This window comes from Zingiber officinale, chromosome 5A (genome assembly GCF_018446385.1).
Source record: "Zingiber officinale cultivar Zhangliang chromosome 5A, Zo_v1.1, whole genome shotgun sequence".
NCBI classification, from domain to species: domain Eukaryota; kingdom Viridiplantae; phylum Streptophyta; class Magnoliopsida; order Zingiberales; family Zingiberaceae; genus Zingiber; species Zingiber officinale.
Genome location: NC_055994.1, coordinates 123,964,633 through 123,991,135, shown reverse-complemented (window position 1 = coordinate 123,991,135; position 26,503 = coordinate 123,964,633). Strand labels below are relative to the sequence as shown.

Sequence of the window (26,503 nt, the reverse complement as noted above, 5' to 3'; positions counted from 1 at the left end):
TAGAAAATGAAAAAGGAATCAAAATTAAGAAAATTAAAAGTGATAATGGAGGAGAGTTTAAAAATCAAAATTTTACAAACTTGTATCTAGAAAATGGTTACCATCATGAATTTTCATGCCCCAAGACCCCACAATAAAATGGACTAGTATAACATAAAAATAGAACCTTCCAAGAAGCTACAAGAACAATGCTAAATGAATATGATTTATCTAAATATTTTTTGGCTGAATCCATTAATATGACTTGTTATGTCTAAAATAGAATTATCATAAACAAGTAAAACATCATATGAAATTTATTTTAATAAAATTCCAAACATAAATACTTTAAACTATTTGGATGTAATGTACATATTTTAAACCTTAAAGATTACTTAGGAAAATTTATCTCAAAAGTCCAATGAGGAATTTTCCTTGGATATTCATCCATAAATAGAGCCTATAGGATTTATAACAAATTTCTAAAAATTGAAGAAACAACAAATGCCATTTTTGATGAAAATAACAATTTAAATAATGAAAATATTAGTCTTGAGAAAACCAATAATCAATCTAATTCAATAAATCAAGAAGAAGAAGACCAACTACCACAAAATGAACCAATAGAAAAAAATAATCCAAGAACAATATGACTAAACCCAAATCATCCAAAAAATCAAATCATAGGAAATCCTGAATTAAGAGTTCAAATTAGGTCAGCTTTTAGGAGTTTAAGTCAAATAGCCTTAATATCTAAAATTGAACCTAAAACAATAGATGATATCATATCTGAACCTAATTGGATAATTGTAATGCAAGAGGAGTTAGGTTAATTTGAAAGAAACCAAGTATGAGATCTAGTACTTCCATCTAAACATAAGTCAATTATTAATACTAAGTGGGTCTTCAGAAATAAACTAGATGACAAATGAGAAATTGTAAGGAACAAAGACCATCTAGTTACCAATGGATTTAGTTAAGTTGAAGGACTCGACTACGATGAGACTTACGCCCCGGTAGATAGGCTTGAATCCATAAGGATGTTGTTGGCCTATGCAACACACAAATGATTCAAGTTATATCAAATGGATGTTAAATCTGCATTTCTAAAGGACAAATTAAAGAGGAGGTCTATGTAGGACAACCACCAGGCTTTGAAAACCTAGAATATCTAAACCATGTTTTTAAACTAAAAAAGGCGCATACGGATTAAAACAAGCACTTAGGGGTTAGTATGAAAGACCGTCTAGCTTCCTAAATTCAAAAGGGTTTAAAGAAGGTCAAATTGACCCTATACTTTTTATTAAAATCATTGACTCTAACATATTCATAGCTCAGGTATATGTAAACGATATAATATTTGGGTCAACCAACTCAAAATTTTTAAAAGAATTCATAACTTTAATGGAAAATGAATTTGAAATGAGTTTAGTTGGAGAGTTAAACTATTTTTTGGGACTACAAATTAAACAAACTAAAGAAGAAAACTACATACACTAAAGTAAATACACAAAAGAACTAATTAGAAAAATTAGTATACAAAACTCAAGAGAAATAAAAACACCTATGATAAGTAACATAAATCTAGACAATGACCCAAATGATAAATCAGTGACTTAAAATATTATAGAAGCATGATAGACAGCTTACTATACTTAACTGTAAGCAGACCTGACATATTATTTGTAGTGAGTATGTGTGCTCTATATCAAACATGCGCTAAATAATCCCACCTATCTTATGTTAAAAGAATAATTAAATATCTAAAAGGAACCATAAATGTAGGAATGTGGTATCCAAGAACATCACATTTTGAATTAGTTGGCTATTCTGATTCAGATTATACTGGCTGTAAGTTAGATAGAAAAGTACAAGTGGAGGATGTCAACTACTGGGATCTTCTTTAGTTAGCTGGTTTAGTAGAAAGTAACATTGTGTTGTCTTATTTACTACTGAAGTCGAATACATAGCAATATATGGGTGAATACATAGCTCAATTATTATGAATGCTCCATACCTTAAAATATTTTAATTTGGACTATAAAAATATGAACCCCTGCATTGATAATATAAGTTATATAAACCTAACTAAAAATCTGGTACATCACTTTAAAACAAAACGCATAGAAGTTAAACATCACTTCGTTAGGGATTATGTTACTAAAGAGAATATAGAACTTAACTATATTGACTCAAAATCTAATCTAGTTGATATATTTACCAAACCTTTACCTAAAACTAAATTTAGTAACCTAAGAAGACAATTAGGAATGTGCTTTATAGAGTAGTTTTCTTGATTTCATAATATGATTTTGAAAAGTTATTACTTATTAGTTTTTAAATTTTATTTTTCAAAAATTTCCTTTCAAAATTTGTTTTCAAAATAGCTTTCAAAGTATTTTATCTTTATGGAGTAGCTTAGGATCTACCATAGAATTGCATGCTCCTATAGTTTTAGCAGCCAACATCTCATAAGCATAGTAGGATACATTGCTTGTTTATTTTCAAATATAGAACGGTATGAGATGCTTAAGACTTAACCTAAGATTTCATATGCTTATGTCAGTGCATCGCTATAAATCTAAGCTTTAAACAAATTACATTGATCAATTTGAGTAATCTGGCTAGTAACAAATTAGTTAGAATCAAAAGTTCAAATTGGTCAACCAAAGTCAACAGCTGTTATCTTATGGTAGTTAGCTAAGTATAAAGGTTAGACACTTTATCATAAGGATATTTTTTTTTATTTTTAAACTATACTTAGACTTTTAGGTAATTATCAATTTAAGAGAGAACATAAATATCATTTTTGAAACTATTTAAAGAATGAGAAAAATTCAAACTTCCATTTTTTACAGACATGCCAATTTTTTAGATTTTTAAAATTTAATATTTCCAATATATCTTCTTCACAATTTTAAAAGTTAAAAAAACCTTTTCAGATTCTACATTTTTAAAATTTCAAATATTTAGATTTCATCTAACATTTTTTAATTTCAAAATTTCTTTTCTTTAAATATTTCAAAAGTTGTTTACTGTCTTTTTCAAAAAAAAAATCTTATTATTTATATTTTTAAGTTTAATATTCTACCCTTATATTTTTAGACTTCTTCATTTAAAAAGAAAATTTTTCTTCACATCCTTTTTCAAAATTCTTTTTTAAAACAATTTATTTTCTAAACAAAATTTCATAAATTGTTTTTTAGTTAACGGTTTGCATTTTCAAAAGTCTTAAAATATTTACTTAAAATAATTTCAAAGTCTATTTTTTAGAACACTTCAGACTTATTGTTTATATTTTTTTTTATGTGTGTCGGGAGTGATAGTGAATTTAGGGGAGTTAACAAATTTATGAGAGAGTTAAGTTAAAATGTTTATTTACTTATCTTTACATATGTTATAAACTTAACTGTGAATCTTAATTATCAAACATAAAAAAGGAGGAGATTGTTGGTACAGGTTGCACCAGAATCAAACCTGAGTTTTGATATTGTCAAAGGTTCAAGTTAAGTTTTGTTGTAATATAACAAGTTAACTAAGTGTGCAGGATGTTTACTCGATCGGGAAAGTCTTAGTACATCATAGAAACCAAGCAGAAAGCCTAAGTGGGTCAAGAGAACCCGACACTTAGCAGGGAAGCTCGATAGGTTTGGAGGATCAAAGATCGAGAGCAAGTCCTAGTGAGCTAATCTGATGCTAAGCAACAAAGTCCAAACAACTCTGGAGGACCAATGTTTGGTAGGTTGGTTAAGGTAAGCAATTGGAGAGAAGAGACAGTGAGGTCGTGCTATGGAAAGGAACAAACCCTAGGTCGTTGATCCAACTGAAGAAAATCGAGAAGGTTTCCAAGTTAAGATCAAGACAATTCTACTGTTAATCACTACTTATGCATCATATATTACTATCATAACTTTGTTTTACATGAATACATTTTATTTAACACTGTTTTACAAGAACCGACCGGATCGGTCGGCCCAACAAGGTTGGCATAAAGTAGTCATCCGATCGAGCCAAAGCAAAAATAGAAGCTAGGCTGATCGGTTGACCAAACCCAAGGATTGGTCGACCGAACAATAATATCATTAATGGCTAATTAATGAAGAATCTCGGCAAACAAAGAAACTAAATTCATCAGTCGATAGATAAAGGGGATCAGTCAACCAAACCATAATGCGCAGATATCAAATCTCTGCGAAGAAGGAAAGCAAGGAGATCAGTCGACTGATAGAAGGATCAGTCAACTAAAAGGATCGGTCAACCGAATGACTTTTCGATCAACCGAACGACTTTTCGATCAACCGAACTATGGTTATATAAGGAGAGCTCGAAGTCCGATGCCGTTAATGGAATTTCAATTTACTCTGTACTGTATTATACTTTGCATTTGTACGAATTACTTTTTTTCGAAGGATTTCAGAAAGAAGAATTATAGTGGATTACTCATCGGTGCGATCAAGGATCACAGGTCTTGGAATAAAAGTCGACATATATTCCGAACCAAGTAATCATCTGAGTCTTCTTTTATTTTCTACTGCTTTACTTTGAACTATTTGTTTTAATAAAAATAAAAATTTTAAACCAGCGATATTCACTCTCCCTTTATTACTTCACTTTGATCCTTCATGATTTCTCTCCCAACCATTAATATCTCATATTTTTCATTTCACTATAGATAAATATTTTATAATATAATGAAATTGAAATTTGAACTATGAATGGTTCAGTAGTCCCTTAAATACCTTAGCACTGCACCATGTCGGGGAGGGGGCATAGAAACTATGGATACTTTGTAGTCTAACAAATACCTTACCATTCCACCACGTTAGGGGAGGGGGCCAGACTATTTTTCACCCATCACAATATAATTATAGCTCACCGCTTAAAACAAAGACTAGTTGTTGGAACCAAACGTGTTGAATCTATAGATTATAGAGGTGCTAGATGTGAGATGTTGAACGATTGTTGACCATTCTAAGATCATTATTTATCTCGACAATAAATCATTTGTTCCCGAGTATGGACAAAAATTAAAAAAAAAAAATATTAATCGTAAACTACACTCAAATATGAATCTTTTGTTTGAGAATAGAATAAAATAAAATATTTTTTCTTATGCCACACTAAATGTGATAATAGTTATTTGTACATGGTCGTGAGATGAAACATCTTAGTTGTGATATCGCTTATCATCAAACGTATAATATTATTATTTGTATGAGGGTGCTTAGACATATAATGTGGGATAATTTTATTTTTGAGTTGTATCTAAAAGGAATTATATCAATGAAGATATCTTTCCTTTATAAATCTATAATCTTTTTCATGTATTTTCGATATAGGATTTTATTTTCAACTATTACAATTCAACATTTTGTACCTGTTGAGCATGGATCCTAAGATCTATTGAAGTAATACTCATGTAAGTAGCAACTACGTCAATCCATAGGATAAGGTAATCCTAAATCTTAAACTCTAAATAATTTTATTGATGATTGGAATCGTTTTGTCACCCTAACTTTTTTTTTAATTGGCATATGTATTTAATTTTTCGAACCGACTAATTCTGAGATGACTAATCCAATTTCACGAAAGTTTTTCACTAGTGATCACCAAGATAAATCGGGAAGCATTAATAGAGGCTCATCCAGGCAATTGAGTCAGTCAAGCTGAGCAAGTACAAATTCAAGGCCAACTAAGCCGAGCGTGCCAACAAATCGAGCAAATCAATGGAATCTTTTACATATCACTAATCATCTCATAAAATGCTAGACTCTATATATTGTGTCCACTCATCTAAATTTGCAATTTCATGATCATATTAAAGCAAGAAAGTTGGCAGTGAATCATGGAATAAACATCGCAAGAAGACCGACCGATAAGATTTCAACATAATACTTTGGTTAGATCAAGAAGAAATTATAGATAGAATGCAGAGGAGGACGTATGTATTCCTGGCACATTGTGACAAAGACTTGTGTAATCAGTGCATTCTTAGGCCCGCTTTTTACTGAAGAAAAAATTTATTATAATACGCTACAATTAAGATTCAAATCTTGCATCCCTTAATTATCCGTTGAAAAAACTAACCATTATATCATTACCTAGGACCTCTTGTCACCCAAACGTTGAGAGGGGATGAATAAACAATAATCAATTAACAAAGAGTCTGTTGCTAATCCATGACCTATGACACGTTTAGAAGTAAAACAAAAATTATTTAGTATAATTGCATGCTTAATTAAGTGTTTAAATAGAGTTAGCGCGTCAAACTCTCTAGTAAATATAAATTAAATTTAATTATATATTAAGATGCCACAGGTATATATATATCTTTTATATTCTATTGAAATTCTCTTACATGATAATGCACGCCATCTTAATGTCTATTTTTAACCCCTAGAATTAAATTCTACATGACAAAAAAAAATAATAATAATGTTTTGGACTCCAATTGATTGCGTCAATAAAATCAGGGCTTTATTATATGCAAATATATTTTCTTCAAAATTACTTGATTTTATAAAAAATAATCAATGATTTATTTTTTTTTGCCATTTTGTCACCATAACAATTTTGTCATGTGCACTCTAGTTGTTACAATTAAATCGCTATTGTTGATTATAATTGTGAAAAGGAGCTTGATGCAATAGTAATATCATTATCATGTAATTTAGAGATCATGAAGAACAACTCTTATAATATAAAATAATATTGCGTACCATAGCTACAATGTAATTTAATCCTTGAGATCCGTATTGACAATAATTTCGTAAACGTGTTGGATTTATGGAATATAAAGGTGCTAGATGTGAGATGTTGAACGATTGTTGAAAATCATAAGATCATTGCTTATTTCAACAATAAAGTCCGCACGCATGGCCAATAAAAATAATATTAATCGTAAACTACACTCAAATATAAATCTATTCGTTGAGAAACAAATAAAATAAAATAAAATATTCTTCTGATGCCACGCTAAAGTTATTTTTTTATAAAAAAAAACTTTCGAATTATTTGACAATATAATATTTTAAAAAAAAAAAAAATCTCTACCATACTCATAAGTATTATAATAAATAATTAGATTCGGTCAAATATATGTTATTTTTTAAGAATAAATTAATTATATATAATAAAGAACAAAAAAATGAAAAGACTGCCCCAACTGAAAAATCAGCTCATTATATTTTTTTCATTTAGAAAATTATCTTAATTCTCATAATATTCTAATAGCATTTAATGTTACGATGATCTTGTGCTATTATTGTTAAATCACACAATGGACAGACGAGCTACAAACTTCCATATTGAAGAATCGCACATGATGCACACAGACAGGACAAATAATTTCATACCTGGGGGCGTGAAAAATATTTATTTAAGTTGAGAGGGACAAAAGCTAAGGCCTTATTGGACCGAACAAGTCATATCTATCCGGGCTAATAGAAAATAAGGATATACATATTATAACACCTCTTAGTGTTAAAATCGATGTAAAAAGATATTATAATATCCCTTCAAGGCGTTCAAGATAACATGGGGTGGGACATCGTGAGTGTATTTTTTTTTTATTTTATTTATTAAAAAAAAGTATAAATTAGGTAAATAAATAATTATATATTTAAAAATATTATTATTATTTTAAATAATAATTATTTAAATTGGATAAATAAAATTAAATTTTAATTTATTTAATGTAAAATAAAAATAAAGATTAATAAGTAGGAAATGAGACTATAAATAATGAACTTTAATGCTAAAATGAATATGAAAGAATGAATATATATATATAATAGGTACGTGGCATATAAACCCTATGATTTTTATGAGATAGTGATATTATAACTTAGAACTAATATAAATACTTTAATAATCCTATGATTAATTTTTTTTACCCTATCTTTTATACTTTTCATTTCTCCTCTTTTACAAGGTCATGGGGCTCCTAGATTATAGTAAATCAATAGGTGTCTCTTTGCATTGGTAAAGGGTCTACCTTGATGTTTTATCGTCACCAATAAGAAGCTGGGGGCAAGTTCATTCCTAACTACGAAAGACCTTATGTTCTCAAAAAGACCTTTCATAGAGGGGGTCGGATTCTATGGACCGTAAAGTGCGATCTAGAGGATAGACCACTTCATTTATAAGTGAGATCTCATGGACCTCACTTGTTATATAGATGGGGTCCATAAGATTCCACCTATTAGCAACTCCTGATCCAAAAGTGAATCAAGGTTGCGGCTCAAAGAATCCCGGCTGTTCATGGAAAGGTATATCAACTAGCTAACATGCCCAATGCCCTAGACATTTTAAATGGAAATTTCTCTTCACTAAATTCACGTGGCATCCAAATCAGTCGCCGTCGATGATGCGATCCCCACCACTGCCTTCCTCCGACCCGCTCTTAACTAAGTTCATGTGCATCCAAAACAACGACTGTTGGTGCTACGGCCTATGGTCCCGATCATTGCCCTTGCTCCTCGGATTCCTATTCATGAGAATGCCCCATAACCTACACGCTAACCTAATCCTAAGTCACTATAAATGAAAATATCTCCGACCTGCTTTTCACTAAGCCCACGTGGCATCTAAATCAGTGACTGTCAATGTTGTGGTCCCCACCACTCCCCTTCCCCCTCGGATTCCTCTTCCCTGCCCTAAAGCCATGACCTTTAAATCCTCATATTTAGACCATCTTCCACCTATAACATTATATTTGATATAATTTTTACACTAAAATAATACATTTTAAATTTTTAATACCACATACTATTTCACTCCAATTCACCCACACCATCACATAAAAAAAGAATATTCTTTAAAATATTCTATATTTCTTATTCATAATTTATTTATCAAGGTACATTTAAATTTATTAATATTTTTATATGATAATTATCATATTTAAAATTAATACTTCAGAATAGTTGATATTTTTTTTTAAAATTCACTATATTATATAATGATTTTTAGTTTTAGTTTTTATTACATAATTGTTCCAATATAAATATATTTTAAAAATATTATAAAATCATGTTGTGTCCTTTCTTAGTATAGTTTTTATTTATATTGTTTAGTTACTCATGTTTTTAGGTTTTTATTAGTAATATTTTAATTTAGTGTAGTTAGCTTTTTTTATTTTATATGTTAATGGATAATGTATTTTTCATTTATGCATACCAAAACATTTAATGTTTTATTATATTTTTTATGAAATTAGTGATATAATTTATAAATATAATTAAAATATATTAAATAAATTAAAAATAATAATTTTAATAAATTAAATCTTTTCAAATATACATAATAAAATTTAAATATGTTACTAAATATACTTAATTTAAATTTATAATAAATAATAATTATATTTAATTACATCTAAATATCCTAGGATATATAAAGAGAAAAGAAATAATAATTACAAATTAATTATGATATGGTGCATAAAAGTGGAGTCCGATAAAGTCAGGTAGTCAAAAGTCAAAGAGATGTAGCAATTAAGAGAAGTCAATAATCAAGGGAACGTAGCAGTCAAAAGTCAAGAGGACGTGATAGTCAAAAGTCAGGAGAAAGAGAGAGTTAGACCGCCTCACATCATCAGCCGTATAATTCTTAGTCGGACACAGGTTGGGCAGATCTCCCAGATCTAATACATAAAATGGAGCTCGTACTCTTCCTAACCTGTCCCTAACTTATCGGACTTCCCCAGCTCGGGCCGTGTAACCAGGTCTGGTACTTTAAGATAACTCTCAGCCGGCCCTTTAGCGATCAAGGCATGAAAGATGGGTTCCTCGCGATAGCTCATCCTCCTAATCCGGACTCAAGTCGGGTGGTACATATGAATGGTCAGCACGAGTTGTCTGTAGCTACACCCAGGTGGGGCGGAAAGTACTAAGCAACAACAATTTCAAGGAATCGTAACCTCCTGTTAGAGAATAATTGTCATACGTCAGGGAATATTCCAATGGTATGCTATCATCTGCGAATGAAACCTTCCTTCCACCAATAGGAGGCCACCGTATATCCTCTTTCACCCGACAAGGTCTGACACCCGACATTCTTTGACAACATGCAGGCTCTGAAGGTACGCAACGTCATATAAAAAGAAGATCCTCTCTCTTAGCCAGCTATGCGTACATTCACACTTGTCTTCTACAGTTCTTTTTTCCTTCGTACACTATTCTTCTGGGGGGAAAGTACCTGACCTGTGTATCGGAGGGCCTGCGGCGGGAACTTTTCTCCTGGTCTCTGGTCTCTAATACTCTATGTACTTGTCTGAGTGTGCGCAAAGCCTAAGTATCACCATTTTCTTCACCGTTGTCCCGGAGTTCCACATGGAGGTCTGTTTTTCCAGTGCACATACGTTAGGTGTGTAAAAGTCGCCTCTCCGTCAACACTAGCATTATCTCCGCCGGCCTTCGTCTGACTCAAATTCCAGACAGGATCAAATTACATTTGATTTTATTAATTATACAATAAAATTAAAAAATAAAAACCCTCTCCCATACCAAATACGTTGATGTGAATAGTGAACACCAAAGATAATGGTGTTGTAATATTCATCCCATCATATTTGGTGTATAGATTGGAACATTTTGATACTAATTTTACACCAAATTTGATGTTTTGGTGATGGATTGGAAATACTCTTGTACTAATGCTAAGTTTACTTGGGAGTACAGAATTAAAAATTAAGAGAGTGTTTGATTTGTACGTTTTTCATTTTCTTTTTCAAGAAAACGTGTATTTTCTAGAAAATAGTATTTGGTTTGTATTTTCCACATTTGTTTTCTAGAAAAAGGGATAGTATTTTCTAAAAAAATATATCTAAAAGTCAATTTATAAGAAAATGGAAAACACACATTTTCCAAAAAATAAAAATGAAAACTGTACAAACCAAACACTCTCTAAGTCTTCCATGTAGAAAATTTTTCATTATTTATTTTATAAGGATAAATTATTTATCACTTCTCTAGTTTACTTATTACAAAAAAAAATAGACAGATGAATTTATGAACCCATCCACCCATCAATTTGTTAACAAATTTTTATTCACCTAAAATCGGACTGAACATGTTTCTTTTCTTGACGTCGCTTCTCTCGCGTACTCCCTGCAACCTCGTGAACACAAGCAGCGGACGCCCCCTCATGGCTGCTCGCGAGGCCTGGAGGGCCACCCCAATTGCTCGGACAAAATGACACTTTCCATCCTTCCTTCCTAGTCACTCGCTGGCCTCCAATTGATCCTTGCACGGCCACCTCACTCGACCGCTTGCCGGCCACCTAGCACTCACCGACCACCTCACTCTCGTCAAGAGCAGTGGAGGCGGCCCTGGGCCGCCTCGTGCTCACACTCGTCGGCTGCCTCACTCATGGCAGAAGGCGAGAAGTAGTTACAAGGCACTTCGAGATAACAGAAGTAGCCACTGATTGATTTGCTCATAAGATTATCAGAAGGATCTCTTGTGAAGTCATGCATTCGATTGCTTGTCGAGAAGGAGGAGGATGAAGTCTTCAACTCTTCGTGGCTGATAGCGGAGGGGTTTTGATTAAGATGGACACGTAACCGGGGTGTCGCCATTTCCCTCCTTTTCCTCGGTTTTTTTCCTTTCTTTCCCTCTTCCTTCTGCAGGCTCTCCACGGATTCGTTTATCACCTTTTCTTTCTCTTTTCCTTTCTCTTGTTTCATTTGAATGATTTGTTTTCCCAAGGGATTCCTTTCCCTCCTTGGTCCACACCATGAAGGAAACAGAGTATAAGAGTTATTCCATAGGATATGTTAATTACAATTCCTTATTTATTAGGGAAACCTTATAACCATAGTTTGCAGAATCACACTTCGGATAGTAGGATCCTATCTAGAAATACCAAATCTCTTCTGAATCATTTGGGATTGCGTTTTACAGTGGAATCAAAGAAGAATCAGAGCAGCATCAATAGAATCAATCCGATCCTAAGTTACCACGATTCTACATTTTTTTATTAGAGTTGCTTTGTTAGCCTTTAAATGGAGTCATACCCTTTTGTTAGCCTAAGCATCCGATCCTAGGAATCCGATCCAGACTGATCGGATATGATCCTGCATAGGATCACAATCCTACGAACTAGGCATATAACCATCAATTGTCAATTCTAATATGCCACAAATCTATGAAAGTCAATGTTACAAAGTAGTTTCAAACACAAACAACAATATGAAAAGCAACAAGAATCCAAATAAGAGAATACCTCCACTTGCAATCGGCAAAACAAACAAGTATATTGCTCTCGTTTCAGATGTCTCAGAGAAATCTCAACACCAAAAGAGCTCAATTGTCTCTGATTTCTGACAGCAAGTGCTTGATCATAGCATCTAAACGACCCGATTCAGTCACCTCGGAGACTAGCGAGCTAACGACATCTTCACAAGCTCTTAATTCACTGTGGAAATCAGAATTTAAAACCAAGTAGGAGAAATGTTCATCTAATGCCAAACCGAGTGCTTTCACAATGTTTTCGAATGAAGGAACACTCTCACAAGTCCTCAAACCGAGCATTGCTCCTGCTGAAGAACAAGGGCTTGCCTCTGGAAATCTGTAGTATTTTCGAAGCCACTTTAAGAAGTATCGGATGAGGCCAAGGACCTCCTGTCCGTCGAGCTTTGAAATTACAGAAGATACTATGATTCCCTCGCCGTTTGATGATCCAAATACATAGTGCAAGCAGATTTCTGATGATGAGAAATCATCGTGAGCCATCATTAGCAAAATTGAAGCCTCTCTAGCTAGCTTTGTTACTTTCTTTCCATGAACAGCTTGAGTGGCCTTCTCAATAGCTAAAAGAGCTTCATTTTTCCATTGCTCTCTAATCAATTGCATGCCACCGTAAGATTCATCAGTCGGAGATAAGAAATATTTGAGAACAGAGAGAAGCTCTGATGAATGGAGGTCGGGGACATGCTTGATCAAGAGACAAAGCAACTCGGTTTGATTTTTCTCCAAAAGGTTCTCTGTTAGATTCGCAACGTAGGCATGCCCGACAAGCCCTTGGAGGAGAAGAGCCTCGAGCACTTTCCATACCTCAAGAACAGAACAGCACTCCGCAATCAAGCTCGCAAGCTCCCAGCCTATCAGAAACCCTAACTTCTCGATACCAGCACGAGCAAGGCGGGAGCTTGATGCGCCCGCAGCATCGGAACCGATCGAAAGGCCAATTTTTTCAGCGCACTGCAACAAAAACGAGTTCAAGAGCCCCAAGAATTCACCTTTACGAAAGGACTTGGCACGCCCAAGCTTACTCCTGAGGTCCTCAGAGAGATGGGAGGATAACTCAGAGATGGCCGCGTCAGTCTCCGAGATCTTCCAACCGGAGACGCGCCTAACGAGGGAGACGCCGCTGGGAGTCTCAGCGTCGGGCTTCAACTTCGAGAGTATGTCATCTGAGCTGAGAACGACGGGGAACTTCGAAGGCGGAGGGAGGTTTCGGCCGCCGTCGGACTCGGCCGCCGCCCGAGAGATGACTTCGAGCAAGGTCATTGATTTAGGGTTCAGGGTTTCTTTGTGGGACGGGATCATTTTATATCCGGATCGAGAACCAATCAACGGTTACGATCTGGCCCATATTGAGTGAATACATATTAATAAAAATTAATTATATATTACTTTTTTAATAAAAAGTATTTAATGGCTATTATAAGTATTTGTAATTCTTTATTAAAATGTATAATTTTATTCATACAATTAACTATGTGTTACCTATTAAGTTGAGTATTAAAATATATAGTGATGAAAAAAGTTGATGATATAAATTAAAGTAAGAAAGATCGGATAATGTGAAAGTTAAAGTTAATGAAGGAGTCAAAGTCGATCGAGTGGGTGAGTTATGGTCAAGCGGACGGTATGTCCGAGTGGACAAGCAAGGCCAAACAGATAACTCGAGTTAAGAGACAAATGACAGTACATCCCCCGATCGTCATCCCTACCGAACGGGAGGCGTGTCCTCCTGGATGAGAGGCAACCCTCCGACAACAAAGAAGTTAAGTGAAGAGAGAGCTAGAGACGAATCTATGTTATGAATGTAGTGGGCTGTAGCACACCCCAAATTTACAATTAATTATCAATAGTGAGAGTTCACACGTCAAGGTGTTGAAATGAGATTCATTTCCTTACCTGGTAGCTTGCTATGACATTTAATCAAATGGAAACAAATCAAGTGACAGTATAAATTATGGGGGGAAATTCATTCCTTAAAAAAAAATATATCACGTCTAATTAATTATGTCTATCAAATTTGATATAGCATTAATGTGATGTGTTAACGTATGAATGGACGCAACGAGTATGCCTATGTCTACTGTTGGGTCTGCCACATTTCTATGCCACATTTCTTCATCGTATATCTCGGTGATATTAAGGATTTCACTTAACGTAATAGACTAAATTTTATAGACCCAATGTATTAAATGAGATTTAGTTAAGAATATAGATGTAAATTCTATTATGACTAACTTTATAATTCAAAATTTCATATGCACAATTTCATTAAACAATATCATGTACGGAGTATATCTTTAGTTTTTTTTCCTAGCTCTTGGTTATGTCAATCAAATTTTACCTTTCAGATTTAGGGGTTGAGTTATAATATTAAATATAAAAAAAAATTAGGTTATATATATATATATATATATATATTATTTAAGCCCAGTCCATCTCTTATTTTTGGATCCATCCATGGGGAGAGCCGAGCATGCCCCAGTTGAACGACCATCGGTCGACTTAGAGTGAGACCCACCGTTTATATCTCCTTGTATTCTTTTGGAGGTTTGTATCACTGACAACAAAATATTTTCACATGCAAATTGTACGATAGAAGCTTCCAAACTGTTATATAAGAGATATACATGTTCGCTTAAGGAAAGATATCAAAGACACTTTTTGACTTATCTTTTCATATGACATTTGAGAAAATATATGCATGCTTTGAGATGCATGCGCGGGCACTATAAAAGTTCTCACCTATAGGAAAAGATATATGCAACTTCATCATTTTACATGTTCTTTTGCTACAACATTCCTATTGTTCTTTACATCACCAAAAATTTACTTGAGCATCAGAGGGCTAATAGCGGGAACCTCTTCCCAGCACGACACTAACAATTTTATACTGCAAGATAATGTGGAGTCTTCACTTTATCAAATTTTCAGTCACATTTCTAGCTTGTCATCTCCTCCGCTTTCGGGCACTAACATATACTTTTAAAATTGTACTAATAATTCTAAATTATAAGATTTATTATCATTCGATTTAGTTTTAATTAAATATAGTTATTTTAAAAATTTGTTTATATTTATTTAATACTAAAAAGTATATTAAATAAATAAGATTGATAAAATTATTCATGTATAAACTTATTTATTAATTTGTATAAAATTTAATAAATTTTATAATATTTAATTATTTACACGCCGTAGAAAAGTGTATTAACAGCGTACTTTTTCTGCACGCTGTCATTTGTATAAATATTATTTTATCCGCAGCATACATAATTAGGCACACCGTAAAAACTATTATTAACGACATGCTTTAATTGCACGTTGTTGATGATGCGCTGCGGAAAGTCACTTTTGTTGTAGTGTATAGCCGATCGGTTAGAATAGGGGTTATATTTACTATGTGTTGGCCTTGACTTTGACTGCCCCATCATCCCTTATATTGACTTCTTGACACCACATGACTTCCTCTTTGGACCGCCACATCACAAGCCTAGTCTAGTCGAAAGAAATGTGAGTCTGATTGAATGAAGATATTGACTTAGTAAAAAAAAACCTAATTTTCCCGTCATATGGAGAGAGAGAGGAAATCTTCTGTATTTATTGAAGTACATACCAAGGGATTATGCATTTATGAGGCGTGACGTTTATTAATGAAACGTGTCATACTCGTAATCGATTTGTGACATCAAAAATTCATTGGGCCAATAACTTTACAAGTATTATGTACTTGATTAAGGTCACATCAGGTGATATGACAGACTGAGATTTGATTTACAAATAAAAATAATGATTTGGGGAAGGTTCCTCGATAATTGTGCCCGATCAAACGGGCCCAAATTAATCCTGCCCACATTTGAACCCTCAATCCTATAGTTACCGTTGAAGAACGGAAGGTATATTAGGATTTTAGGGCATTCTCTCATCTCCTGCTATTTTTTCCTGCACCAGTCTTCGTCTACAACTTCGGCGATTCTTTCCTCTACGTCTTCCTCATTCCCGTCTTTAATTCTCCATGTAAGTCCTCCCTTTCCTCTCTTGATTTTTTAACTTCCGTTGCTTAGACTTCATTCAGCGCCTATGACTTTCTAAAATTCCTAATGGCTTTCGCTCTATGATATGAATCTACCTATTCATCCTTGACTAGAGAGCTAAGAGGGGAACTTAGGCTAGGTTACGACATTTCCATCGAATATCAAGAGAGGATCAAGTGCCCTCAATGTCTCCTCCTAGTTTCACCACTTTCTTCCATGGTCTGGTCGAAAGTGGATTCCACTTCTCAGTTCCCAAAATTTTCAGGGACATTTGCACATACCTTGGTATCTCGCTGCACTAATTGACGCCAAATGCCATTAGGATCTTATGCAGAGTTGCTATGATTTTCTAACCGTATGACATTCCTCTAACCCCTACTTTTTTTCATTACTTTTTCATCCAAAAAGGGTAGAATTAGGAGTCTTCTAGTTTATGTCCCAAGTAGGGTACAAGTTCATGGATGGAAACCATCATCATATAAAGGGGAAAAAAAATTCTTTTATCTAAAACCTCCAACTCCCTTTACTTTCCCGATCAACTAGTGAGGAGAACTTCCTGATCTACCACCACTTGGAAAATATTAAAAAGAATTCAAAATATTTATGGGCTTTGGAGATACTAATCGGTATATGCTTTAATTGCACAACCCAGAATGAAGGTCTTCTCTAATCTCTACCAGATTTGCTTAAGCCCCAATGCGGCCAACTTAGAGAAGTCGCTTGGTAAGTCTTTCCTCCCACTCATTTTCTGTGAAAACTAACTTAAGTTTCTTGTTTGCTTGCAGAGGAGATCATGATAGGTACCTCGATGAGCAAGATATTGAACATGGACTGAGCGACTTTTCGAACCCTAGAGACACTGGAAGTTTCCTTAGATGCTGCTAATGAAGCATCTACTGAAGCCGATCTACCTCCTCCTCGAGGACCCTTAGGTGTGGGTGTCAAGATAAGATCCACCAGTTGAGCAGTAATGACTGCTAAAGGAGGCTCCCAAGTGGCGCCTCTTTCCACCGAGCAGGTCGATGAAGCCACTCATTTAACCTCCCAATCGACTGAGAACTCTCCTCCCATCTAGATCGAGGAGGTAATAGATGACTCGATTGAGGGAGATATCATGACGCTAGCTTCCCCATTACAGACAAGTAATGTAAACACCCCGAACCATCCAACCGAGCGATGAATTTTCCTGAAAGACCAACTCCCTGATCGAGGGCGATCATTTTGATAAGAGAGCCATCGATAGGTTCTCCACTCACAAGTCCTCTGTAATCAACCTCCGAGACACTGCCTGGCATACCAACGGGCTCTGCCAGAGAGGAGTCTATGCCCGAGTTGCAGGCATCCGCAGAATCAGCCTTTCCTCGAATTCCCCCTAGTCAAGTCGATCTAAGGAAATGGCATGCCAAGCCAACTTGCTACAGGTGCTCAAGACTGGTGATTACGCTAAGGCCCTGTACAACTTGGATGTAATAGAGGTCATCTTCCATTCTAACACATCCATGCTTAAGGTATACACCCCAAATTTGATATCGTTGCTTTGTTATATGAGCAAATAAAGTTATATGGAGGGCATCTTGTTGTAGTTATGGACAGAACACTTGAATATCCATAACCACATCCCTGACCTGGTGAAACAGGTTATGTTGCCAGTTCAGAAACATGTTTGGCAGAACCTACCTGCTCTGCGGAAGAGGCCAAGGCGGAAGTCGCTCGGGCAAAGGAGGAATGTCATCTACAGGCAAACTTGGAAGCTAGTCTTTGTGAGGATTTGGAACTCTCTAGATCACAAGTATTCTTCATTCAATCCGAGCTGGACGAAGATATGCTGAGAGAAAAAACCTCTCAATCACAAGTAAGCTCATTGATCGCCATTCGGGATGAACTTACCCTTAGAGTTACCACTCAGGAGACGTGACTCACCGCTCTAGGATAAAAATTTCTGTCTTGCAAAGCCAACTAACCCAAGAAAAAAAGGAGCTTCTATCCTTTGACAACAAGCAACCGAAGTTATTAAGAGTCAGGTAATGGCGTTGACGCAGCTGGAGGAAGCGCAACTTGAATTGACCTCCTATAAATCTCAAGAGGAAGAACGGTGAGCGAATTTCAGGGTAGAGTTCCTGAAATATGAATAATACTCTGACTTGATAGCCGCTCAGATCTTAAAAAGAATGAAATAGGATTTTGAAGGAGTCGATCGTTAATTCATGCAAGCCGGGCTAGTACCCCAAGGCAATGAACTAGAATTTTTAGATATAGGTAAAGTATGGGAAGAATTGCCTGAGTTAGAAAAGACTTTGTAAAATATTTATAACTTCCCCAACCTTGATAAGCCCTAAGGATTTTTGAACCTTCTTGATATGTGATTTTCCTTTTACATATTGATCTACAATTGAATTTAGATCAATATGTAATAGGAGGATAACAATTGAATTTCTAAATTTTTGATTGGGGACAATAGTGTCTGTCGGATCTTCCACAGTTGACCTCCTGAGAACAGAACACTTAGAAAAGATTTACGCTTCATATAACTTTATTATCTTCCACTCGAGAAGGTTGAACCCTCGCATGGGATGATGACTTTATTAGCTTTTGCTCAAGAATGTTGAACCCTTGCATCGAAGGATGACTCTATTAGCTTCCGCTTAGGAAGGTTGAACCCTCGAATCAGAGGATATCCTTGTTAGCTTCCACTCGAGAAGGTTGAACTCTCGCATCGAAGGATCACTTTATTAGCTTTAGCTCGAGAAGGTTGAACCCTTGTATAGGAGGATGACTTTATTACTTCCACTCAGGAAGGTTGAATCCTCATATAGAAGGATGACTTTATTAACTTCCACTCGAGAAGGTTGAACCCTCACATTGGAGGATGACTCCATTAACCTCTGCTTGGGAAACCCTCACCTCGGAGGATATAAGACCATTCATTACAGCAAAAAAAGGGTTGATCAACAACAAATTTTCATTTCAAGAGTAATATACACTCAACTTCTAAGAAACAAAAGAAGACATTAAGGATACAAGTCTCATTAACTTTTGTAGGTCTGTAAATGGTTAGCGCTCCAAGGTCGGGATAAATTTTCTCCGTTAAACTCTTCCAGATAATAACTCCCTAAATTTAATTTAGCAATCACCCTATAAGGAGCTCTCTATTGTTGCTCTAATTTGTTGACATCATCGACCGACTTAATATTTCACCATACTAGGCCTATGACTTGAAACGATCAGGGAATTACATTCTTATTATATGTCTGCTTCATCCTTTGTCTGTAGGCGGTGAGTCGAGCGGCAATTTTATCCCTGACTTCAGTCACCAATTCAAAATCGATAAGACACTGCTCAACATTATTTTCTTCATCATAATTTTGTCATTGAATGGACTCTTCTCCTACTTTTATCGGTACCACAACTTCTCCTTCATAAACCAAATGAAAAGAAGTCTTCCGATAAGACCATAAGATGTTCGGTAGTTCTTCATCCCAACAACCCTTCACATGATCCAGCTTGATTTCAAGGCCTTGAATAATCTCTCGATTGACAACCTATGCTTGCTCATTGCTCTGAGGATAAGTTATGGATGTGAAAGCTTGTTGAATGCCAAGTCCTTTACATTCTCAAAGTTTCTGTCCCTGAAATTATTTATCATTATCGGATACTATATTGTGAGGAATTCCATATTGGCAAACAATGTTTCGCCACAAAGCTTTCATAATTGCCTCTACTGTAATCTAAGCGAGAGTCCCACCTTCTACCCATTTTGAAAAATAATCAATGATGACCAATAGAAATTTCTTCTATTGTGGGGCGGACGGGAAGGGACCCACTATATCCATTCCCCATCTATCAAAGGGATACGAGACAGTGAAAGTTTTGAGGAACTCGGTTGGGCGATGGGACAAGGGTTGATGTTTTTGACAGTGCTTGCAAGTAGCAACAAACTTAGTTGTATCTGCTTGCAGTATTGGCCAAAAATAATCAGCCAACCAAACCTTTTGAGCCATGGTCTGTCCTCCTATATGATTACCACATATGCCTTCATGAATTTTCCTCATGGCATAATCCATGTCGTTGTGTTCAAGGCATTTGAGTAGAGGACGAGTGAATGCTCGGAGGTATAACTACTCCCCTATTAATGCATACTGAGGGGCTCTTCTCTTAATTAAGCGGGCTTCAGCTGAATCAGCTGGTAATATTCTATGCCAGGGAAAAGAAATTATAGAAATTCTCCAATCTGCTTCCGCTCGGCAATTTGGTATATATGAGCAATATATAAAGTTCGAGAGGTCAGATCATCCAAAGTTCACATAGACAAAGCACTTGTCATTTTTGCAACTCATCTGCCTTCAAATTCTCTGATTGGGGTATCTTCTAAAGGCTTACTTCTTGAAAGTTATTTTTTAACTGTTCAAAACCCTCCACATATCGTTTCAGCCGCTCATTCCTTATTTCGAAAGCTCCTTCCAACTACTGTGCTACCAACTGTGAATCTAAATATATAATTATTTGAGCAGCGCCCACTCTTTTTGCTGCCTAAAGATGACTTCATTGTTTGAAGCTCGAAAGTTAAGACGAACGACTAACTATAGAGTATCCTGCCGAGGTGGAATCAATAATGTTCTAACTCCACTAGCTAGCCAATTGGAAGAGTTACTCATATATACCTTCCAGGTTTCTTCACAATCAGAATTGGATATTTCTACCATAAAATCTACCAGAGTCTATGCTTTGACTGTCATGCAGGGTTGATATTGGGTATCATATTCTCCGAACTCAGTTGTCCATTTAACAAGCCTCCTAGAAACTTCAGGTTTTATCAGGACCCGACCAAGCTGGATATTCGTAAGGACAATAATGGGATGAGCCAGAAAATATGGCTTCAACTATCGACCAATTAAAACCAAGACAAATACCAACTTCTCTAGCACGGAATATCTGCCTTCTATATTTTTTAATAAATAACTATGGAAATAAATTTGGTATTAAACCGTACCTTCTTCCTGCAATAGGGATGAGCCGACAGCCTGCTTAGTCGTCGATAAATATAAGAATAATGTTTCTGCTGCTATAGGTTTGGATCGTACGGGTAGACCAGCTAAATATTCCTTGAGCTAGTTGAAGGCTTGATCACATCTGGTGTCCAACTCAAATTTAGAAGCTTTGTGAAGAATTTTAAAGAATGGTAGACTTTGATCGACCATTTGGAAAATAAACCTAGACAGAGCTATTATTCGACCCTCTAATCTTTGAGTTTTTTGAAGATTCCAACGAGGAGTCATATGCTGCAGAACTTCTACCTTTTCTGGATTAGGCACGATGCCCTATTTGGTCACCATATATCCCAAACAATGCTCATTCTTAACCCCAAAGACACACTTCTTTGGATTTAATTTGAACATATGTCTTCTCAAAGTATCACAAGTCTATTAAATGTCTGAAATTAAATCTTTGCCTTAGATTATCTGTAGGAGTAAGTCATCCATCTAAACCTCCATATTTTGCCCGATCTAATGTTTAAACACCCTATCCATCATCCTTTAATAAGTGGTTCTTGCTTTTTTATGACTGAACAATATAATGGTGTAGTAATATGTTCTGTCTGTAGTGACGAAACTTACTTTTTCTTGATCACTAAGAGCTAACAGGACTTGATGATAGCTTTGATAAGCATCCAATATATAGATGTACTCGTATCCAGAGGTTGAATCTACCATATGGTCTATGTGAGGGAGGGGATAATAATCTTTTAGGCACACTCGATTGAGGTCCTGAAAGTCAATACAGACACACCATTTGCCACCCACTTTTGGTACCAATACAACATTTGCAATCCAGGTTAGGAATTGTACCTTTTTTTTATGTCCTACCTCAGGTAGTTTGTCTACTTTTCTTCGGATGATCTTATTTTGTTGAGCACTGAAATGTAGGGATGTAAATGAACCAAACAGTTCACGAGCTATTCGAAGTTCGATTCGGTAAAAAGCTCGTTCGAGTTCGTTCGTTTATCTTATCGAGCCGAGCTCGAGCTCGATTTCGAGCTCGACAGTTTTATCGAGCCGAGCTCGAGCTTAAGGATATTCGGCTCGTGAGCTCGCGAACATGTTCGTTTATAGGCTTACGAGCCAAAAAAAGAGCCTTAAAATGAACCTTAAAACGAGCCTTAAATCGAGCCAAAAAATGAGCTCTAAAACGAGCCAAAAAATGAGATCTAAAACGGGCCTTAAAATGAGCTTTAAAATGAGCCAAAAAATGAGCTCTAAGACGAGCTGAAAATGAGCTCTAAATGAGCCCGAGCTTGCTTAACGAGTTAGGCTCGTTAACTTTGATAATCAAGCTAATAACGAGCCGAACTCGAACTGTTCGCGAGCTTGATAATTCTAAAATGAGCTGAGCTCGATCCTTGGGATAAAAGCTCGATTCGAGCTCGAGCTCGAACATAACTTAAACGAGCCGAGCTCGAGCTTAATATTGTTCGGCTCGGTTCGACTCATTTACATCCCTACTAAAATGTCTCCTTCTCTATTTGACCTGTCGAAAATCAAGTAACATATTTAATTTATGCTCCATCAGCTTAGGAAAAATACCTTTGACTTCATTTGTTGACCAGGAAAAATAGCATAGTTTTTCCTAAAGCAATCTACTTGTTTTTGCTTCAAGTGTGGTTCTAGATTGCCAGAGATTCATGTAACATCGTCTTCCCACTCAGGATGAATGCATATCTCCTCTTGTTCATCTTCCTTCGGTTGGTGAGGTTTCTCATCTTTAGTCAATCGGGGTAAAGGAACCTTTTGGGCAATTTATAAACTTTCCAGAGTTCTCCGAACTTTTCAGACTCAAGTCCAATAACTTCCGCATAACACTTTTGAGATGCTAGTTGGTCACCCCTCACTTCCTCCACCTAGTTGTCCACTGAAAATTTGATCTTTTGGTGATAAGTGGAGACGACTACTTGGAAGACGTTAAGTATGAGTCTCCCCAAAATCACATTGTAGGAAGAAGCAGTGTCAACCACCATAAAAGGTGTCCTCCTGGTCCTCTCTAGAGCAACATCTTCAAGTGATACTGAGAAGGAAATCATTCCAAGCGACTATACTTGATGCCCAATAAACCCGATCAGTGGTGTAGCCAAGGGCTGCAATTCTTCATTATCAATTTGTATTTGGCCCATTGCCCTTTTAAAGATAATATTCACGGAACTTCTTGTATCCACAAAAATCCTCTTAACAATATAATTTGCAATTAGATCTTCGATTACCAGGGCATCCTCATGTGACGCTTCAATCCCCTTAAGGTCTTCAGACCCAAAGCTGATAGAAGGACCGACTCTTCGATCCCAACTAGTTCCCACCGCATGAACTTCTAATTGGCAAGCATGAGTTTTTCTCACTCGGTTGGAGTCACCATCAATTGGTCCTCCAGAGATTATCCTGATTAGGTGGCCCCCAAGCAATAACTTTTCCCTTTTCTTGTTTCCTCTGGTCCTCTTCTTCAGACGACTGTAAAGCCTCTCTTTGTTGTTTCAGGGGCTCATGTTCTCATTGATCTTGCTATATCGATCAGCTATTGTTCCAGATTGGTTGAGTCGACCAAGATGAAGCATACCTCAACTTTTTATACTATGTATGAGTGGCAGATCTTTGTTGGTGATTATTATAGGTGTAGCAGTCTTCTGTGGCGTGCCCACGAGACTGATGGTAAATGCAAAAATGCTCCTACTTTGGAGGTTTAGGAACCCAAATGCTGGTCTAGAGGAGCAACCTTTATATACTTAATGGCTCCTTCTGCTCAATGATTCTTGTGTTTGTACAAGTAAGATTCCTCGGCTTTCAAAGGAAAAGGAGGTTCTCTTTTCTTGGGCTCACTATTAGGTTGGTTTGGAATTCGAAGGTCCTTTCTTTGAGCAAATTGAACTTCTTCCATATTCACATACTTGACTGATTGGCCAAGTAAATCATTAAAACTAGCAGGGGCTTTCTCACTAAAGATCTGAAAAAAAAAATCTCCCTTTAGAAGACCCTGTGAGAATTCGCTCATAAGTATTTCTGAGATAGCTGAAGGGACGTCTTGTTCCATCCTATTAAACCTTTGAATATAGTCCTTCAGTGTCTTCTTCAGCTTCTATTTCAAGGCAAATAAATTCATAGAGGTTTTGTGATATCTCTTATTGCTAGAAAAGTGGTGTAGAAATATATTCTTGAATTCTCCAAACGAGTGAATAGAGTTTGGTGGGAGTCAAGAAAATCACCTTTGTGTTGATTCTGAGAGCGTAGTTAGGAATACCCTACACTTTACTCCATCTAAATACTGGTCTTGTAGTGACATATTCTTAAACTTACAAATATAATCCTTGGGAACCGTTGAACCAATGTAGTATCTTGTAGTTGGTGGTCAATAATGACGAGGCAATGGATCCTCTAGAATATTGAAGATGAAAGGAGAAATGACCAGATTTCCTAATCGTCCCTTTGTTGGTGCCTGTGCCTGAGAAGAATCACGCAGGGAAGTATTTCTAGCAGATGACTCCATTGATCGAGCACCCCCCAAGTTGCTTGATCGGATGCGACCCACATCACCAATTTGCCTTGATGTCGATCAGGATAAGTGAGTTTGTTCCATTTGTGAAGGAGGCACCATTCTAAGCGGAGGGAGGTTTACTCTCTCCTAAGGCCCTTAGGCCCTGTTGCCTACTGCTGTTGCACTTGGCTCACTTCCTACTATAGTAGTGCATCTCTCACAATGTCAGCTACAATCTAAGTCAACTTTGCTTGAGTTAGAGTAATATGTCCGATGTCATCCATGAGTATCTAGTTTAGGAATAGAGTTCCCACAGATGATACTAATTTGATACTATTCCAAGATCCTCAAGGTTGACTCGTCTGTGTACTAGCAAGAAAGTTGACCACTGTTAAAAAAATTACTGCAAGAGACAAGTCGAAAGTCGATTTAGGAAAAAGAACCGCAGGGTCTTTTTTTTCTCCCCTTTCATTTCACTTAGTGTTATCCTTTTCCACACACTTGTAATGTCGCAGTCCAAAGACGACACGAAGTGCCGTCAAGAATTCAATATAAGGGATGATGTGACAGTCAGAGTCAAGGTCAACGCATAGTAGATATAACTCTTGTTCTAACCGATCAACTATAGGCCCTCCCAATTGGTTGTTAATCAAGCCGATCGGACATAAACATGACATTTACATATGCCCAAGTCGACAAGGTATATCTTTGGTGCACTGGTATAACCGATCTCCTATCTATTTTAACATCTCATGCAGCTGAGTCAATACATGGAAGAAGAAAAAACAAAGATCCTCTATAATAGATGCAACATCATTAAATAGGGGAAGACAAAGGGTTCGCCAAAAAGGTATAAAAGGATAATGCTAAGTGAAAGGAAAGGGAAGAAAAAGAGACAATGGTTCTTCTTCCTAAATCAACTTTCTACTTGTCTCTTGTGACAATCTTTTCAACAGTAGTCAACTTTTCTACAAGCACACTAACAAGTCAACCTTGAAGATCTCGGAGTAGGATCAAGATGGAAGTTCTGTTTCTCCCTAACTTTGCCTTTCATCCTCTTAATAACAAAGTCTTTTTTCCTCTGCTTAAGTGTCATGCCCCATCAATATTATTGGTTGGCATCTGTGGTTGTTTGAGTCAATAGATTAACAATAGTTTGACATCCACACCTATTACTTCCCATCATTTTGAACCACTACTACCAAACTCCGTCATCTCCAAAGACTTTGCCAATTTGATGAAGTTCTATTGACACTCAACCTCTCTAAAAAAAATGGTAGCAATACACTTTCTTTATTTGCATATGTAATTATCATATACGAGACTTTAGCAATTTGATGAAGTTTTGTTCGCACTTATACCCGCTTTGTTGCTGATATATATAGATTTGCTATCGTAACTCTTTGATTGCACCATCGTGTTTCAATGGCGTCAAGGGGAGCTCTTCTTGCCTTCTTCCTTCTTTGTTTGATCGTGGTTGGACTTGACGTGGGCGTGCTTGCCAGTCGATGAGAGTGGCCCAAGACGACACTAACAACTTTAGCATCGTCGGGGAAGCCATCGCTTTTGCCCCTAACGACACTACTATTGAAGATGGTGGCTACTTCGCCATCTACATCAACAAAGGGGCATATTAGGAGAGCGTGATCATGCCGGAGAACAAAAAACAACTAATTTTGATTAGTGCAGGAACCAACGAAACTATGATCACATCCAACCGCAATGTCCTCGATG

General features: G+C 36.1%; 1 protein-coding gene across 1 annotated transcript; it reads right to left on the bottom strand.

Moving 5' to 3' along the window:
• Nucleotides 1–12,102: 12,102 nt before the first annotated feature.
• LOC121981577 lies at nucleotides 12,103–13,500 on the bottom strand. The gene has a single exon (XM_042534166.1). The coding sequence runs from the start codon at nucleotides 13,491–13,493 to the stop codon at nucleotides 12,288–12,290; it is 1,206 nt and encodes a 401-aa protein (XP_042390100.1). The 5' UTR covers nucleotides 13,494–13,500; the 3' UTR covers nucleotides 12,103–12,287.
• Nucleotides 13,501–26,503: the final 13,003 nt, after the last annotated feature.